This window comes from Sinocyclocheilus rhinocerous, unplaced genomic scaffold (assembly GCF_001515625.1).
Source record: "Sinocyclocheilus rhinocerous isolate Xijiao unplaced genomic scaffold, SAMN03320098_v1.1 scaffold1054, whole genome shotgun sequence".
NCBI classification, from domain to species: Eukaryota; Metazoa; Chordata; class Actinopteri; order Cypriniformes; family Cyprinidae; genus Sinocyclocheilus; species Sinocyclocheilus rhinocerous.
This window is the reverse complement of record NW_015654511.1, coordinates 273,520-287,808: the sequence shown is the minus strand read 5'-3', so window position 1 is coordinate 287,808 and position 14,289 is coordinate 273,520. Positions and strand designations below refer to the sequence as shown.

Below are 14,289 nucleotides of genomic sequence, written 5' to 3'. Positions count from 1 at the left end.
AACTGATTTTTCTGCTGACTGATAGTGAATGCTTTGCTCTAAGGCTGTGCCAAAAAAATACTTTGTATCTTTTAGTTTGTGGATCCTGGGATTAAGGGGTTTGGTTTCCTTCCTTGCATTTTGTAAGTGATGATTGATCCATTATCAAGATATGGTGTGAAATCATGTCAGTCTACAAGCTCTTAAAAGACAGGATGTCATTAAATACTGATATGAACATGCTTAATCCACTCATAAAACTGTCCAAATAAGCAGCATTGTGAAATAGAGATGCATGTGGATTTCTCTCGTGCCCTTAGGGTTGCACATTTTTCACTTCATCCTCAAAATGCTCTTCGGCGAAGTCCACCTGCTGCCGGTGGCCCGGTGCCCACCGTCTGTTGAGTCTTATTTGTGGGCCATGCCTGCTCCATGTGCTCATCCTCTCTCACTCCACGGCAGATCTTGGCACCGAGTGTGGGGTCTGTTTACATCATCTCTGGTGGGTAGCTGGACGAAAAAGTGCTGTCGTACCTCAACATACAGTTCTGAAGCCATTTCGGCTCTTTATTATGAGGTGACTGTGGAGAACTTTTAACTGGGGAATCTGCTAAAGAATTGCTGATCACCTTGCGTCTCAACATGATACGCATTACACTATAGGTAGCCTGAGTGTGAACGGTGATCTCTGTTTACATAACAGTCAAACAAAGGCTATGTGCTTCAGGCTGTTAGCAGTAGTGCTAGCACTAATAATAGGCAATTGCCTTCTGGTTGCCTTCCGTTGGAGCGGTTTTGTGTTTAGCTTTCGTGAGTTAATCAGGCACTAATTTTCAATCAGAGATTTGTTTCGATAATTTGTCCACAGACTTCAAAAGCATTGAGGTGACTTCATCTAGCACAATGCAGAGACTCTGTCATGTAGTTAGCAATATGAAACCTGTGAGGTGTGTATTTACTTTGAAAGGGACTTTGTGTAAAACTTAGAGATCTACCTCGCCCAAAGGCTAAAACAAACAAAAAGACAGACAGAGAGAGAGAGAGAAAGGGTAAAAACACCTCCAATCTGTGTGCCCGGCTGATGGTTGACTGAGTTTAGTGGGAGGTGGAGGGGGAGGGTTTTAGAGGGAGGGACAATGTCATCAGGATTGGGGAGGAGAAGATCAACCTGATTCCTCAGGGAATGAGGTGTCTCAACAGCCTTGCAACTCTACTCTCGTGAACATGCTAAATTAGCTGGAACCGTCAACACTGGCTTTTCTGGCAGAGTTTTAGTGTTCATTATGGATGAAAAGCGATTAGCTTTATTTCCACACTGGAATACTGTCATACCAAAGGTGTGAGGACTTTGGGAAAAAGTTATATGTATAGCTGCAGTCCAGGACCTCAGGTGAGTTTCTGAGATGTCAGGCATGCGGTGTCAGTTTGCCAAACTTTTTCACCTCATTTCTGTTGAAAGTGGATTTTAGCACATACTGTAATCTACATCCAAAAGTGTGTTGGTGGTGCTTTGTGGGATTTTATAAATCTTGTTATTTTGCTGTGGTAAGCATTTCTTTGGGCTGCAGTCAAGCGTCGCAGTTAAGCAGTGTTGCAGCATTTTCTAAATACAGATACAAATCTTTAAAAAAAATTCAAATAGTTCCTGGTGGAAATATAAGGGTGCTAGTAATTACTAATGTGACGACTGTGCAAGTGTACTTCACAGGTCTGTGTATATTTATAAAAAAAGATTTCTTGAATTTTTTAGTTATTCAAACAAACTAATATTCTCTTAATATTATTATCATTATTATTATTTCAAATGTTCGACTTGTCATCTAAAACACAAACAGAAGCTATCCTCTATTCTGAACATATTTTGACTGGGGCCTAGGGTAATCTCGGTCAATATGGAATATTATTTCTTCCTAAATACACCTATCAATTTCCCATCTCATCCATCAAGGCCTTTATAAGTGGTGTGATCATTCGAGATTATATATTGAATGTTAAGTTGATTACATATTTAACATTTTGTGGTATGATTAGAAGGTGGTGACACATGAAGGTGGACACCTTGGCGATAACAAGAAGGTGGTCACCTTAAGTGTTCGGGTCCACATATATATTGTGTTTAAGCCATTTGTCTTAACTATCCATTCTCTGAAGCCCTCCTAGCAATTTAGATAATTGCCTCCCTGTGGCACTAATTGTGGATGTGAGGTGGATTGATATCCACAGACAGATGGGGAACCTACTCACACAAAAATGTTGTAAAGATTTTTCAGAATTTGTGCAAGAGGAAAGGATTTAACCTCAATAGAATACGACAGATAAAAAAAACATGCATTAATTGCTTTGCTTTAAACAAAGATAATTGTGTTTATCATAATCTAATTAGCAGGCAGTTCAAGAACATTTTGGGAGGAAGTTCAATTCCGCGTCATCTGTAATGTCTCTGCACCATCGAGCTAGCTGTTCTGTTAAAAAAAATGACGCATCTGTGGGCATGTTGATGCTTGGCTCTGGCCACAACTTTTGCAAACAATAAACCAACAACAAGAGCTAGTGTAATCCTATGCACCACAAAGCATTAAACGTTCAGGGAAAGTAATAAGAACTGCTGTAGCATCTGTTAAAAAGCAAATGAAAAATTGCAGTATGTGCAATAGCTAAAAACTGCTCTTTGTTGGCTTACTTGTGGTTTACAGTAGTACATGCTTTAAACACATGCAACAGTTTGCTTTGATGTGAGTTTCTTGAGTATTATTAGTGCTTGATACAATTAAAGTTTGATTTATCATAGTACACAGTACCATTACAAGAGTGCAAGCATGCTGAACTGTTCACGGTATCCTTAAATGTCATTAAATCTAACAAAACTGGCAAAGTGAGAACTGATTGTGAAATTTGATCCGAGTGTGTGCGCCTGGCTGAACGTGTGGCGGCAGGTAGCTGTGAGAGTGTAGGCTGGAGGGCAACACACTGCACATCCTACTGCTAACAGACTCACCCTGAGGGATTTCACAACTCTTACCTGTTGGATTTCGGGAGATTTCAAAAGAGTTAAGAAGTATTGTTACTGAAACCCACACAGAAAAACAAGTTTTATTTAAGTCTAACCAGCATGGGACAGATTAATTAATTGATTAATTCATTCTCTGTTAGTACCTCTATCCCATAGATGCGTCCTGGGAAATATGGCTCCATCTCGCCCACCCCCATCTAGAGAGATTTATTAGATTAGATGCACCTATATAAATACAGGAGAATGACAGAGAATAATAGTTTGAATAAGCATAAATTAGTTCAGCTTGTTTTTACTTCTTTACAGTCTCCTTTTATTTATTTATTTATTTGACGTGGTGTCACACACTGTATTATAGTTAAAGAGATAGTTCACCCAAAAATGAAAATTACCCCATGATTTACTCATCCTTAAGCCGTCATAAGGTGTATGACTTATTCTTTCAGACGAATACAATCAGATTTGTATGATTATATGTCCTGGCTCTTCCAAGCTTTATAATGACAGTGAATGGGGGTCGAGATTTTGAAGCCCAAAAAAAGTGCATACATCCATCATAAAAAGTGCTCCACACGGCTCCAGGGGGTTAATGAAGGCCTTCTGGACCGAAGCGATGCATTTGTGTAAGAATAATATCCATATTTAGAACTTTTTTAAACCATAATCTCTAGCTTCCGCTAACTGTCGTATGCACGTTCATGAGAGAATTGCGTTCAAGTGGATGAGGTAGGACGTAGGCGTAGCGTAAGCTCCGGTGTCGAACAAAGTTTACAATTTTATTTGAAACTGGCTGGGTGGGATATGAAAGATAAATTAACAAGAGGGTGAGGAAGGGAAACTCATTGTCAGGCACCCCCCAAACATATGATTTTGGTATCTGATTTGAAGAGCATCCCAATGCATAAGTTACAAGACTCATTTTCATATGCCAATTGTAGTTGACTTGTAGTTAAAGAAGACTGGCTCAACCATGTGAAAATGTATCACCTGGTTTAAAGAGTTCTGGTGCTCTTCTCATGGTTAAACAATGTAATGTAGCTTGTCAAGGCATGTCAAAACGGTAGAAAAAATACCTGACTATGGTCTTTCACTAGGTGAAACAGACAATGAGATGAATCTGTGTGTGTATGTGTGTGTGTGTTTTTGTGCTTTCTGGTTTCGGTATGTGGTTAGATAATGGTCGTTGTAATATTACTTTGACATCTCAGCTCATGGTAAGACCATGTTGTGACACAGCATTTCAAGGTCTGCTTGTCAGAAAAATAAAGGAGTTTTAAACCTTTTTTCCCTTCTCTTCAGGTCTGCGGGTCCATGTTGAGACAGTGAGAATGGCTTTCACAGACACAGCCATAATTCTCATCGTCATAGCAGTCCTAGGAACGCTAACCAGATGTCAGGGGAGCCTGGTTAAAGACAACTCTCTGCTGAGGTTCACCCATCATTTATATAATGCCAGCATTTATGAGAACTCTGCCCCCAGGACCTATACTGAGAGCCCGGTCCGAATGGGCATCATACTATCTGATCCCTTCTGGGATGTTAAGTACAAGATTGTGTTTGGTGATGATGATGGCCTTTTCAAAGCCGAGGAGGTAACCGTAGGAGATTTCTGCTTTCTGAGAATCAAAACCCGAAGCAGCAACTCAGCTGTGCTAAACAGAGAGGTACGAGACATTTACACTCTCACCATCGAGGCTACAGAAAGCACCTATGACAACCGAGCTAGAACAAAGGTATCAATCCAAGTGCTTGATACAAATGATCTGAAACCGCTCTTCTACCCTGCCTCTTATCATGTGGTAATCAAAGAAGACACACCGATCAAGTCGAGTCTGGTGGGAGTAAGTGCAACGGATGCTGATATTGGCAGCAACGCAGAATTTTATTACTCAATCACCACTAGATCACACCCCTTTGCCGTTGATCCTTTCACAGGGACCGTTACACTTATCAAGACACTTGACGCCAGTCAGAGAGACAGGTATGAGCTGACTGTGCTGGCAGAGGACAGGACAAAGAAAATCTCTGGCGTGCAGAAGTTTGGAAATGTAGCAAAGGTTGTTGTGACCATACAAAACGTGAGAGAAAACTTTACCCTCATCACACCCACCAGTGCAGCGACTCCACAAACGGATGATGACAAAATAAGTTTGAACATCAAAATGGAACCCAAGGAGAAGGAGAAAGTGGCATCTTTAAGTATAGTTGAAGGAGATCCACTGAAGTGCTTTCAGTTTGTTCCATCGATGTTGCATGATGGTGGCTTTCAACTGGTCTCAACAAAATGGATTGATTGGTCGCAAAACCCATTTGGACTAAACATTTCCCTTCAAGCCAAAGACAGAGGAAACCCTCCTTTGCTAACGCCAATAAAAACTGTGCATATCCCTCCACCTCCTCAAGTTAAACCTTTGACATTTGAACAAGAACTCTATTATGTCACTCTCAGTGAATTTTCTCCACCGAAAAGTCACGTAGTTAGAGTATCTGTAGGTTTGAGTTTCAAAAATATAACCTACAGCATCAAAGAAAACCTGGATAGCTATAAATTCAAAATTAGCGCCCAAACTGGTGTGATTATGACTTCTCAGACTCTTGACTTTGAGAAGCACCATCACTATGAGTTTGATGTCACAGCAAATGATGGTGAAGCGTTTACCCGTGTCGTTGTGGATATTATTGATGAAAACGATAATTCCCCCAGGTTCACGTTGCCCTCATACCAGGCTTCTCTGGCTGAAAATGTCCCAATCGGAACAAGCATCTTGGCTGTCTCTGCTATTGATGTGGACAAAGATAATAACGGTTTTGTAACATACTCTATAGCAAACACAGGTCCTGTTCCTTTCATTATAGACCCACTGACCGGTGTGATTTCGACCTCTCAGGAGTTTGATTATGAGCTCATGAAGAGATGGTACCACCTGAGAATCTGGGCCTCTGATAGTGGAAGCCCTTTCAACAGAGTAAGCGAATGCCCTGCAACCATCACCATGACCAATGTCAACGACAATGTTCCAGTGTTTGAGCGGGTGGCATGCAATGCCTCTATACCCCGAGACTTTGCTGTAGGGGAGAGTATTGTAGAGATGTCAGCACTCGATCTGGATGAGCTGCAGCAGATCATATACAGGACAGAGTCTGGGAATGATGATGGACTGTTTGCAATTAACCCTGTTTCTGGCTCTATTAAACTTGCTAAAGCAATTCCCTCAAATTACGAAGGCACAGAAAATCCTTTATATATACTTAAAATAACAGCAACAGATGGCAAATATAGTGCTGACCCCAACACCGTGACTGTGCGTATCACAAGCAAGGGCGAAGGCGCCAGCACACACTGCGAGGAGACCGGAATTACAAGGCAGTTGACAGAGAAGCTTATTGAGTCATTTAAGCCGTCTCTCAATTCCAAAGAAGAAGAGTACATCTCAGATGTTCATATAATTAACCAGCACTCTCCGAAGTTTATTACGGGTACACCAAGCTCGATTGACATCAGGGAAGACTTTGCTCTCAATAGATCTGTTTTGCAGTTTAATGCCACTGACAATGACTCTGGCTTTAACAGAAAGCTTGTCTATGCAATTTCCAGTGGAAATGAGGATGGATGTTTTACTATTGACATGAACACAGGTGAACTGCAGGTAATTAGTACTTTGGATAGAGAGCAAAAAGAGTTTTACATTCTCAACATAACCGTGTATGACCTGGGATCTCCACAAACCTCTACGTGGAAGCTTCTTGCTGTTAATGTTCTTGATGCAAACGATAATCCTCCGTTATTTTCTCAGCCAAGATATGTTGTGAACATCCCAGAAAACACAGAGGTTAACAAAAGCATATTCAAAGTCAATGCAATCGATCTTGACTCTGGAGACAATGGAGCATTTAAATATTCGTTGTTAACCTTCACCGATTTGTTTAAGATTGATGAAGTCACAGGGGTGGTGAAGGTAACTGGGCCTTTAGACAGAGAGACTTTTAGTAGATATGACCTAACAATTGAGGCCAGAGATCAAGCCAAACTGGACCCACAGCTTTTCTCATTTACAAATCTGATGGTCGTCCTGGAGGACATCAATGACAATCCTCCAAAGTTTGTACCCACAGTCTATAGGATCAAAGTTCCTGAGGACGTTCCTCCAGGCACAGTGCTGTTATGGGTCGAAAGCTTTGATTTAGATCTGGAGAGCGGAGGTCTTATAAGCTACAACCTGAAGAACAGCGAAGCAGGGATGTTTTTCCTGGATACATCCACAGGGTGCTTGACTCTGGAGCGTGAACTGGACTTTGAGAAGCAGCAGTTTTATAATCTAACTGTTCGCGCTGTAGACCACGGAAAGCCCCGGTCTTTATCATCTTCATGCTTCATTGAGGTTGAAGTGTTAGATGTAAACGAAAACCTGAACCGGCCCCTTTTCACCCAGTTTGTGCATAACGCAGCCGTTATGGAGGATGCTACAGTAGGAACCTCAGTATTGTCACTAACTGCTGTAGATAACGACCTGGGACGAGATGGAGTAGTCAGATATTACATCCATGATGGCTCAGGGCTTGGCGTCTTCACAATTGAGGAAGAAACAGGTATGATTGTGATTACAACATATCTCAAATGCTTTACCTAGATAGGAAAATACCTAATGGATATTGCAGACCTTTTCTATTACAGTACTTGCCTTGAGCATGCTGGGTCAACACTGCATGTTCAAACATGTACAGATAAGTCATTAGGCATTCCAAACATATGTAAAGACAAAATGAGGCATGACTTTCTCCTGCACATGTTGAAAGATTTTAGGCATTTGAAAAGCCACATCCTTAACATCTGTAACATTACATAAACTATTATTCTTTGACTACATTATAATTGGTTTGAGTTTTGCCGTAAATGTGCTACACCGAACCGACCCGGACCCGTCTATTATTTTGAAAGTTGGACCCGGGCCCGTGCAGAACCGAGAAATATCAAAAATGTACTACCCGGAACCAACGCGGACTGTCAATTATTTGAAAGATGGACCCGAACCCGGCCGGGAAGACACAGACCCGACTGGACCCGATCGGCACATATTCCACAGCAAATTGCTATTAACAAGTCGATAAACAAGTTGCGAAAATTAAACTTTTTGTCTTACCTAATGTAAGAAGCCTTCTCCCTTGTATCTGACTGTGATGCACACAATCCTCCTTGCCAAGAAAGTTCCATCCGTGTTATTCCTCTCTTGCCAATTGAAATGCGTAATCCACTCATTATTCCAGTTTCAAAAGTCCACTTGCTGTCACGGTGACGGATGACAAATGCGACTTTGCAGTTTTGCATTTTTTGTATCTCGAGTCAACTTGCATAATAATTTAGACTGTTTGCCCATTTGGATTATAATAACAATTGCTCGTCCAGTGCCATGGCTGCTGACGTTGGCTTTACTTATTTGCTATCATCTCTGTGCTCTCTGAGCCGAATTTTTTTTAGATATAACAACACCGACTCACACTTTTCTCATCATAATTTTACAAGTTGAAAGTTACAAAACAACACACGCACAGCGCTGACTGACTGATAACGGCCGGGTGTTCTCCGAGTCCGATCGACTCGGGTATTACACACAATGTTAAACAGACCTGGGACCCGACCTGGCTGACCATTTAAAATATAGCCCCGAACCCATATGGATCCCGGGTCGGGTCCTCGGGTCTCGGGTCCGCCGTGTAGTCCTCTAGTTAAAGGGATAGTTCACCCAAAAATGAAAATTCTGTCATTAATTACTCACCCTCATAATGTTCCAAACCCGTAAGACCTTCGTTCATCTTCGGAACACAAATTAAGATATTTTTGATGAAATCCGAGAGCTTTCTGGCCCTGCATAGACAGCAATGCAACTACCACGTTCAAGGCCCAGAAAGGTAGTAAGGACATCATTAAAGTAGTTCATGCGACATCAGTGGTTCAAGCTTAATTTTATGAAGCTACGAGAATACTTTTCTCATGGAACAACATATGGTTGAGTAATTAATTCAGCCAATAAACAATATGCTAATAATATGCATGCTAATAAACAACTCGTTAATAGTGAGAATTGGTCCTTAAAATAAAGTGTTACCGAATGTTTAACATTATATGAAGACATTGCTGTTGCTATCGGTTAGTGATTCTGGAAAATTACATTTTGCAGGTGTTATTCGGACCGCAGGCCTTCTGGATCGTGAAACCGTGCCACACTATTGGCTGACAGTTTATGCAAAAGATCTGGGCACTGTACCACTGGTATCCTGGACCGAGGTCTACATTGAAGTTTTGGATATTAATGACAATCCTCCTGAGCTGTCCCAGCCTGTCTACTTTGGCTCAGTTCAAGAGAATTTGCCAAAGGACAAATCTGTGCTAAAAGTATCTGCCACAGACATGGACAAGTCCTCTGAGGGGAAGCTAGCTTTCCAGATCCTTGATTCTCAGCGCGTATATTTCACCATTGACACAAAAACAGGTAAACTCCGTACTTCAAATGATCCGTCAGAAGGTACTTGATCATACGTTTTGGCTTTTTATAGGGATAATGAAACAGCACAAGTTGTGAAAATGGTGGTTCATGATTGATTAAACGTGTCTAAGCACATGTTTTATATAAGGGTGGTATGCCTCGTGACGGGCACAATGAATAGGACCTCTAATTACTGTGAATACTGCGATCAGTGTGTGTCATTTTATGTCAAGGGTGAGGACAGTTGTTAAGCAGGCCCACAGAGTCACACAAACTGCAACACCTCTGACCCTTTTTGCAGCTCAACGTAGCCTTTGAACACTAGCTATGAAAATTAGAACTACATTAACCAGCGTTGCAAGCTTGCACTTGTCTTTACTAAGTCTCGTCTCTTTGTTGTTTCATCTGCCCTACCTTGAGCTAATACACAAGGATTACAAAGAATACAGGGGGTTGGGTTGTATTATATGAAGGATCTACCTCACTAAAATGTTCATTTGTAGATGTTTTAGACTGGCCAAAAAATGTAGATGTTTGCATTTCCATTGTTAAAGTGCTAGCGAGTTTGGCTGGAAGCTTGAGGTGAAAACTTCTTTCAAAAACCCAACTGGTGTGAAGCATTACTTTAAAGAGATCTCTATAAATATTGGATGCGTGTACTGAATAGTCCAGGTCAGGAGGATAAAGGAGTATGCTAAATGAATATAAAGATCTGGAGATCTGGCTCTTGAGATGGTGACAGCAACAAATCACACTTCAATGCGGTTTAACCTGCTTCCCTCAGGGCTAAAGGGACTAGAGTTCTCTGGAGTTTTTTTGTCAGGACAGGACAAGACAGGACGGCCTGAGATGACTAATCACTAGAATGAACACTGTGACTAAGCTAACAGCCTAAACAGCTTAGCACCACTAAACCATAGTATTTATCGAATATGAACACTTTCTAGTGAGTATGTAGGCAAGACAAATATTTGACAAACTGTGGGTTGGGAACGGAGTTTACATTATCAAAAGCCAATTGCTCTAGGGGAGATTAAGGCATAAGAATAGAGACAAAAAATGGTTGCTTTGTAATATTTTGAATGCTAAAATTGCTAAAGACGTGTTTTTAATCCATGCATTTGCCTATTGTCCCATGCACGATTGGGCAATCTTTCCACAGGTGGGCATTAATGCCAAAACCACACTTTCAGGATTGCTTGCCTAGATACAGGCTGTCATAAAAGCTCAGCAGGGTTTGTTTTGAGTGCTGCACAAGTTGATAGACACTGTGGGTCCCTGCCAGCCCTCGTCTACTGAAACGACACTCTTAAGCGTTTATTGCAGTGGTGGTAAACCACTATCACTGGTGCATTTTGGCCACCTTTAGCCTAAAATCAGCTGTTGAGTCGTGGAGCACACTTAACCAAGCTTAACACCCAATTGTAAAAAGGTGTCTGAAAACCTCTTATACTAATTCACAACACTTCTTAACTGCAGTGGCTCTTAAGCCGTGGCTCATTTTCTGTCAGTTTCTTGGCAACTGGGAAGTCTGGTCTTTAAGTATATGTCAGCGATGGCTAAATCCTCACTGACACGGACATGAAAAATAACCATTGTTCCCACGGCTTGTATACCACAGGTTCACCTAGTATAAACAGTGGAACAAAACAAATAAAGCTTGAAAAACAAACCTGTGTGAAGGGAAAGTAAAATGGGCAGCCTGGGGTGAACAAAGTGTTACATGCTCTGTGGAACAGCTGTTTATTTAAAGACAAATGTGGTTTTTGATTTGTGCACATGATGTTTCCCTCACCTGCCGTTGTTTAGGTCATGGTATCAGATGAAGGGGCCCCTCCATTAAGCTCGACTGCAACCGTAGTCATTGAAGTCCTAGATGAGAATGATAACAGCCCTCAGTTCAGCCATAAGCTTTTCCAGGTAAAACTCCCTGAGCGGCAGAGCACGGCTGAGCCTCAGGAGATCTACAGGATGGTGGCCCGTGATGATGATGTGGGGCCCAGCGGCATGATCACATACAGTCTGGAAGACGGCAGTGAGGATCGGTTTGATATTCATCCTGAGACCGGGGTGGTGACTGCTAAAGGAGAGTTTGTTCGGGGCAACTACAGTATTCTGACGGTACGGATACAAACTAGGGCTGTGAACTTTTAGATTGACAGGGATTGGTTCAGAACAACCAATTGAATCAAGATTTTTTAAAATGTTTTTTAAAAAAGTTCTTTGAATACTTCCAGTAAGAAATATTTTGGTTGTGTCATATTGTTTTTTACTCATCTGAATCAACGTACTGTCGCAGATTTGGGGCGAAAACATGAGGTGTCATTTTTTACTACAGGTCATAAGTTTGGAATAATTAAGATTTTAAGTCTCTGTTGCTCGCTAATGCTGCATTTATTTGATCAAAATACAGTGAAACTGTAATAATGTGAACTATGATTACAATTTAAAGGGGTTGTTCACTGGGTTTTTTCTAGGCTTGATTGTGTTTATGTGGTGCAGTCTAACCTGTGTTAACGCTTCGTTTTAAAAAAAACGCATTATTTTTCCACATAATTTACCTTTATTCCACACCGCTCTGTCCCTTCTCTGAGAAACGGGCTGATCTTTTCCTGTTTTTATGAAGCCCCGCCCTCAGAAATAGGCGATGGGCTCTGATTGGTTAGCTAGCCCAGTGTGTTGTGATTGGCTCAACCGTCTCTAGTGCGTGTCTAATCGTTTCGCCCCTCACCTCAGCGGCATGTGCTCCGGTTGTAAACAACTGTGTCTTTAATATCGCTGATCAGTTTGAGCCCGATTGAGAAGCAGAGGATATTACTGAAGAGGATCGTGCAGAACCTGTGCAAGCACGGCTTTTAATGGTAGGCCTACCTTTTTGTGGTCTCATACTTTTAGAAACGCTGTGGTAAATGCTACTGCTTATGTTAGCTTTAAATATACGGTTTTATTTTGATTAAAGCTTTAATACAGCACAGCAACCGCGTGCGTGTCCATGTTTAATGCTTCTCATAGCTATGTGAAAATAAGAGTATAATTGGAACAGTTCATTGTTCATAAAGAAGAAATTTTGAAGAATCTTCAGGTGTGTCTTTGCCATACAACAATTCACAATGTCCATGAGCTCCAAAAGGACAAAAAAGCATGATAAATGTATGTATGACTTATTTTAAGTCTTCTGAAGCCAAGCCAAGTTTTGAGTCCTGAACAGACAGAAATGTAAAATGATTCACTCATAATCATCTCCTGTAGTGTGCTGTTAACTTCAGATCCACTGTCACCGAATCATTGAGTCACTGTTGAATCAGAGAACCAGATCTGTCCGATTTGTGAATGAATCACTCTTGTGAGCCAGTTCTTTTAAACAAACTGGTTGATCTGGTTCACAAATCTTGCATGATCAATTTGAATTATTTGATATGTTGTTGTATAGAAAAGACATGCAAGATTTACTCTAAAATTGTCCAATAAAAAGTAAGAGCATTTAATTTTCAGTGAAGTACGAAGGAGTACAACAGTTAATAATTTAAGGGGTGATTTTGAAAATACTTTTTTCAATCATAAAAAAAAAATCACTTTTGATTTTTGGTGAAAATTCACATTTGAATCACATAGTCAGTAAACATCTTTTTAAAACAGTTAGTCACATGAAGTATTTATAAGGAGCTGTTTAAATGTGTTGCCTCAAAGTAATGTTGAGGGAAAGTAAACTGCATATGAATTCTGTGGATATGGTTGCAGTGAATGCTAATATAAAGAATATTGCAGTTATAATATTTTATATTTATACTTTTGTATTATTCATTATTAAATATCTTTGTTTTTAATATTTATTTAATGTTTAATTCAAATTTAGTTTAGTGAACCTAAGAGCCAATTTTATTAGTTTCTGTCTTGTGTTTGATTAATAATTACTGTCTCACAGAGTGTTACCTAGAAGTACTTAAACACTGTTACAAAGTGTTACATGCTCTGTGGAACAGCTGTTTATTTAAAGACAAATGTGGTTTTTGATTTGTGCACATGATGTTTCCCTCACCTGCCGTTGTTTAGGTCATGGTATCAGATGAAGGGGCCCCTCCATTAAGCTCGACTGCAACCGTAGTCATTGAAGTCCTAGATGAGAATGATAACAGCCCTCAGTTCAGCCATAAGCTTTTCCAGGTAAAACTCCCTGAGCGGCAGAGCACGGCTGAGCCTCAGGAGATCTACAGGATGGTGGCCCGTGATGATGATGTGGGGCCCAGCGGCATGATCACATACAGTCTGGAAGACGGCAGTGAGGATCGGTTTGATATTCATCCTGAGACCGGGGTGGTGACTGCTAAAGGAGAGTTTGTTCGGGGCAACTACAGTATTCTGACGGTACGGATACAAACTAGGGCTGTGAACTTTTAGATTGACAGGGATTGGTTCAGAACAACCAATTGACGTCCCGCCCCTCACCTCAGCGGCATGTGCTCCGGTTGTATTGTAAACAACGGCTTCGTTAATCGCTTATCAGTTTGAGCCTGATTGAGAAGCAGAGGATATTATTGAAGAGGATCGTGCAGAACCTGTGCAAGCACGGCTTTTAATGGTAGGCCTACCTTTTTGTGGTCTCATACTTTTAGAAACGCTGTGGTAAATGCTACTGCTTATGTTAGCTTTTAAAGGGGTCATATGATGCTGCTAAAAAGAACAGTATTTTGCGTATTTGGTGTAATGAAATGTGTTTATGCGGTTTAAGGTTAAAAAAACACATTATTTTCCACATACTGTACATTATTGTTTCTCCTCTATGCCCCGCCTTTCTGAAACGCGTAGATTTTTACAAAGCTCATC

The 14,289-nt window shown here is 40.8% G+C and overlaps 1 protein-coding gene across 1 annotated transcript in view; it reads left to right on the top strand.

Annotated features, from left to right (window-relative positions):
• Positions 1-1,152: 1,152 nt before the first annotated feature.
• LOC107717389 (protocadherin Fat 2-like) overlaps positions 1,153-14,289 on the top strand; it is a 51,839-nt gene continuing 38,702 nt past the window's right edge. Inside the window, exons 1-5 of the mRNA XM_016524120.1 lie at positions 1,153-1,369; positions 4,289-7,576; positions 9,163-9,512; positions 11,278-11,589; positions 13,519-13,830. Of these exons, the coding sequence (XP_016379606.1) occupies positions 4,318-7,576; positions 9,163-9,512; positions 11,278-11,589; positions 13,519-13,830 (4,233 nt within the window). The 5' untranslated portion in view covers positions 1,153-1,369; positions 4,289-4,317. The remainder of the gene's footprint in view (positions 1,370-4,288; positions 7,577-9,162; positions 9,513-11,277; positions 11,590-13,518; positions 13,831-14,289) is intronic.